Below are 4,941 nucleotides of genomic sequence, written 5' to 3' on the forward strand. Positions count from 1 at the left end.
TATTCAGGCGGTTGCATATACCAGGGATACTGTCGATTAACGAAAGCGTATGCAAGCTTTCGCCGTTGATCAAAATTTCCACTCATCACAGCCATCCGTTCTACTAATAAAATATCTACGGGCTTGGGTGCATATAAACCCTCCTCCTTCTGTTCTGTTTGTTGGGAGTGCTCATCTTCTGCTCTGAGGTTTGGCTCGGATAGAAGTAAGTCAGTGTTATTGGTTGTCTCTGTTGGCTCAGATAACACCAGCTTCTCTTCTTTCTCGTCAAAGCAACAGCGGATCACTGTTGGCGGCTGATAACTTCTGAAACCGCGATCCGCAAGGTACGCGTGCAGCCAGATATTGTCAAATGTTTTATCTGGCTCATAGAAACTACACGTATTCTTGCTCGAAGTATCACATACATTCGCCTTCAGTATCAGTGGCCATAGATTTTCGAAGAAGGACTCCTGGAGGGTCAATCGAGACATGATGGCTTTGTTTAAATGATTTTAACTCAACGTTAAAAGACTGATCTTGCTGAATTATATAATTAAAAAAGGGTTTAAAATCAGATATTTTGAAAACTACAAATAATTTAGCTTTCAAACAATATTTTTTTTTTTGAGTCCAAGTATCGCCTTAACATAAAAATCAGATAGTTATTAAAGTCGTCTTTTATCAGAATGGATGAAGAAATTTTTGCGAATATTTGTGAAAATGTTCGTTGCACGCTTCTGGCCGCCGACATGGATAAATTAAACTATGTGCGTGAGCTACAGGCACGAGTTCAGTATCAGAAGGTTTTCACTAAAGTCCTTGGCTCTGATGACTACGTTGACGAAATTGAGAGCGAGTGGATGACACGAGTTCGCGAATACAGCTCGGAGAAGCAATCGTCTGAGGATTTGTACGAAGCTGAGTTAGAAGCGGAAGAAAAGCTATTGGAGACAGAGGAGGAGGAGGAAGAAGAAAAGGCAACTATTGAAAGTCTATTGAAGTCTATTGAAAGTGAGGAAGAACTAGACGTGGACGTATGGCAGGGTTACTTTAAGGGCTATCAGATTATGAGTGAGAGCCAAGAGAGCGCCCTTGGCGATAGCAAAAAATGCATCGAACTGGTGAATGGAGAGTGCGACGCGTCTATAGACACATATTTGCGTAAGTATCTAGATAGACCTTGTGAAGTGCTGTGCCCTCTACTCTTCACAACAATTCTTGCTCTTCTAAAACATTCAGAAAGTTCATGGGAGCTTCGTGGGTAGGGAGTGAATGTGCTCAAACTATGGCCACATCGAGCATCGACTTCTCTCACGTCTTCTGCAGAAGCCTTCGCACTCAACGAACGGCATTCCCACGACAGCCGGTTCTACGTACCGGAATGACTCGGGTTTTACCCGAACAATGGCTGTTGTTTCGGCGATCTAACCCAGTTTAAGTCGGTGAAATATCTCAGACGTTGTTCTTCCATAGGGCTCTGCTCAGGGCTGGCATCGAGTCAAACTCTGGGCCAGGAAACTTACACCTGTTGTGTATGCCCGAGACGACTATACCACAACTCCACCTCAGTCAAGTGAAATGCTTGCACGTGAAGTCACCTTAGAGTCTGCTCAGGCCTACGGACACCGTCAGTGGACCACTTCATTTGTGGCCCCGTGCTGGTCCAACGGAGCTGCCTCCAAGGCAAACCCCAGTCCGCATGAACAGCTTAACACAAACACGACAGCATAACAACACAGCACAATAGACAGATCCACAACAGATACATACAACCGCACCAATACCCACACGCCGCCGCCAACAACTCGTAGTTCCCCCTACAATCTGCATGGTGTGTCAGACCAGGATATTCCGTAATGTGACATCAGTCAAGTGCAACACCTGCCTTGGCTGGTGCCACTTCAGGGCATGTTCCGGTCTACGCACCACGCAAGATTGGACGGGGAACTTCGAGGGCCCAGGTTGAGCTGCACGTCGAAAGCCCCATCTGCGGCGCCACCCACTACCTCCACAGGGAGGCACCTATCACAGCAACGCACACAGCCACACGAAGCGCCTTCAATTTAAATGTAACGGGCGTCAGAGAAAGATCAAGGAGATAACCGTCTTCATGGGAAGGCATGGAATATTGATAGCTGTGGTCCAAGAGACGAAGTTGCGCAGCAATTCAACGTTACGTGACGGATACAATGTTCACCGTCGAGATCGCGAGCGAGATAATGGTGGAGGCCTAGCGTTTATCACGCACCACACCGTGCAGTATCGTCTCGTCGAAGCAGACATCGAATGTCAGGGCCTTGCTATCCGGTCAGGCGATGTCGAGCTCGAAATATTTATCGTTTATGTATCCCCTGAAATTGGTGCGCTCCTATCTGCCCATAGTCATCTCGATCGATAAACCTGCCGACTTTGCTTCCGCGGAACACCGTACCTATCTATATCAAATTTACCAAAGCTGATTGGAAAGGCTTCGCAGAATTTACCGACCCCAAATTTTCCTGCTGAAGCGGCTGTCCTTGCCGATCAGCGTGACAACCTTTGTCAGGCCGATCCTGGAAATCCCCGTATCAGCGATCTCAACATGGAGATTCGGCAGCTGATCATCTGAAGACTTGCAACTTCACCTTTGGTGTGAGTAAGCACTGGTCAACCGTGAGGTCATTCTTAAATCCGACGAAGCGCGACGACAGAGTCGAAATATCTTTCGGCGACCGAAAACAACGAACGAAACAGTTTTAGAAAACACCTTTCGACCCTACTCCTAAAGGTGGTTCACAGACGGCTTAAAAACTGGCGAAGGCTTAGGAGCAGGAATATACGGCCCCAAGGCCAATATCAACATTCCCTTTAGGCAACTACTCCAGTATCTTTCAGGCGGAGGTTTTTGCTGTCAGTGTTTTTCGCGGAAGTAATTCAAGAAGACAGCACATTGTCATCCGTAGCGAGAGTCAGGCTAGACTAAAAGACGTCTTCTCGCATGAAATTAATTCAAGATTAGTATGGGAATGTCTAACGAGACTGGAAACGCCCTGGGGGAACTCCACAAAGCACAGCTGATATGTGACCCACCACAAAGGTATACAGGGCAACGAGGAGGCTGGCAGGCTAGCTGGAGAAGCAGGAACCACTCGACCTTCATATAGAACCAGAACCCATACTTGCGGTCTGCCCTGACACTGTCAGGAAAGAGTTAAGGGCAGAAGAATGACACCTAAGTTGAACACGCTGGGAAAACACATCTGGACTACGGCAGCCGAAAGGACTTCTATACGGCTATAACCCCAGAAGATCCAGAGAACTTATCACACTCCACAAGACGAATTTGAGATTTATAAGACGACTGCTCACAGGTCACTGCAGGCTGCGGGTCCATACGGTGACAGAATACCAGAAACCTCGCGGCATCTCCTCTCAGAATTTGATGTGGTGGAGAGAAGGAAGACTTGGGAAGGTAGTGCCCGGAGGCTTCAGATATTCACTCTCTACAGCCCTCTAAACTGGTTGGCTTCATCAGAGCATTAGGGCTGGACGATGTGTTGTGATGAGCTCTGAGGGTACAATGGACCTAAGGTCGCAGTGCACGTCCTCTAAGAAATGTGTTCTATTCTACCCACGGTTTTTTGACCCCTCCGTTTTCCCTTGTGAATAACTTTCCACTCTTAGACTGACTTCTGCTCTACGACTATTTTTTCTCTGCTTTTTAGGCGCTGGCATTCGTTGCTTTGCTATCGATCTCTTCTATGGAACTTTCGTCGAAAATCAGAGTCTTATTTTGCGTCTGCGCGAAAGTGAGTTAAGCTACTCAAAAGAAATCGGCTTCCCTATTTCGTCCACAATCTTCGCCAAACTCAGTCCACGTCTGCAGTATACTGGCTTGATGGAACCACCCGACCTGGTTGTGATACTTAACAAAGGTGATGAAATCATGCTGACCAATAAGCGCGAATGGTCGACACACTGCTCCAAGAAGCGCGTCTACGTCAATGCGGGCTTCCTTTTCCATGAGGTGAATATTTTCGACTACATATGCATCGGGTGCGATGTACAGGTATCTGTCCGCAAGAAGGACGCTAATCTGCGATGCGTAGTTGAAGTGGGCGGTGAAATCAGGTCGCGGCTACCTGTGCTCTTTCCATCGCACTGCAGCAAGTTCCTAGCTTCACAGGAGGAATTAGAGGATATTACATTCTGCAAGGAGGTGGGCATAAATGTGCTTGTGTCGTATATTGGCGGCACACAGGAGTACTTTGATAATTTGCAGTACGCATTGAAAACGCTGGGATGTGAGAATATACGCCTCTATGCGCGAATTGTGATCAACGAGGTAAAAGGCTGCGACACCGACGTCAATTGGATGGCCGAGCACTATGATGGTTTCGTCATTGCCTTAAGTCCTTCTCAGCAGCATCCAGAGTCGGCCATACTGCACCTTTGTCCGGCCGCTGAAGAGCTCATGAAGCGTGCGTATCTGCTGCAGAAAGTGATTGTTTTGGAACCCAGTTTGATCGCTAACAAGCAGCTAATTGTCGAACCAGCACACTATCGCCACATATTTCTCTACCCCGACAAATACATTATGCCATGTGATCACACACAAAGCTCGTTTCACTTCTTCTACCTGCAGAACTCGATCTCCGAGTTGCTGATCGAGGAGGCGCTTAGTAAGGTGGCATACTGCGATCGATCGCTTACAGGCAGCGATTCCCTGGCGCGCTCCGTGGTCTGCGCTTCATACGAAATGAACGCTCCGCTGATATTCGTTTGCTCTCTGACAGGTCGCATGGCCGCGAAGATCGCCCACTTTCGCCCGAAGGCCCACATCATTTTAATAACGCGCATGAAATCCGCCGAAACGTTCATTTCGATGCATCACAACGTCAGTTTACTGTACTATAACGGCAAGGCGGACGAAAATTGCTACCGCTCGCTGTACAAACACTTGCTCTTCGGATTGCTGTA

The 4,941-nt window shown here is 47.6% G+C and overlaps 2 protein-coding genes across 2 annotated transcripts in view; one reads left to right on the top strand and one right to left on the bottom strand.

Annotated features, from left to right (window-relative positions):
- Positions 1–5: 5 nt before the first annotated feature.
- LOC108375276 (uncharacterized) lies at positions 6–507 on the bottom strand (the record flags this gene model as incomplete). Its single annotated transcript, XM_017631373.1, has 1 exon — positions 6–507. A coding segment is annotated over exon 1 (468 nt), but the record flags the coding sequence as incomplete, so codon positions are not given.
- Positions 508–660: 153 nt separating this feature from the next.
- LOC108375277 (uncharacterized) overlaps positions 661–4,941 on the top strand; it is a 6,442-nt gene continuing 2,161 nt past the window's right edge. Inside the window, exons 1-2 of the mRNA XM_017631374.1 lie at positions 661–1,143; positions 3,687–4,938. Of these exons, the coding sequence (XP_017486863.1) occupies positions 669–1,143; positions 3,687–4,938 (1,727 nt within the window). The 5' untranslated portion in view covers positions 661–668. The remainder of the gene's footprint in view (positions 1,144–3,686; positions 4,939–4,941) is intronic.

This window comes from Rhagoletis zephyria, unplaced genomic scaffold (assembly GCF_001687245.7).
Source record: "Rhagoletis zephyria isolate East Lansing unplaced genomic scaffold, Rhagoletis_zephyria_1.1 Rzeph_scaffold_08712, whole genome shotgun sequence".
Classification (NCBI taxonomy): Eukaryota; Metazoa; Arthropoda; class Insecta; order Diptera; family Tephritidae; genus Rhagoletis; species Rhagoletis zephyria.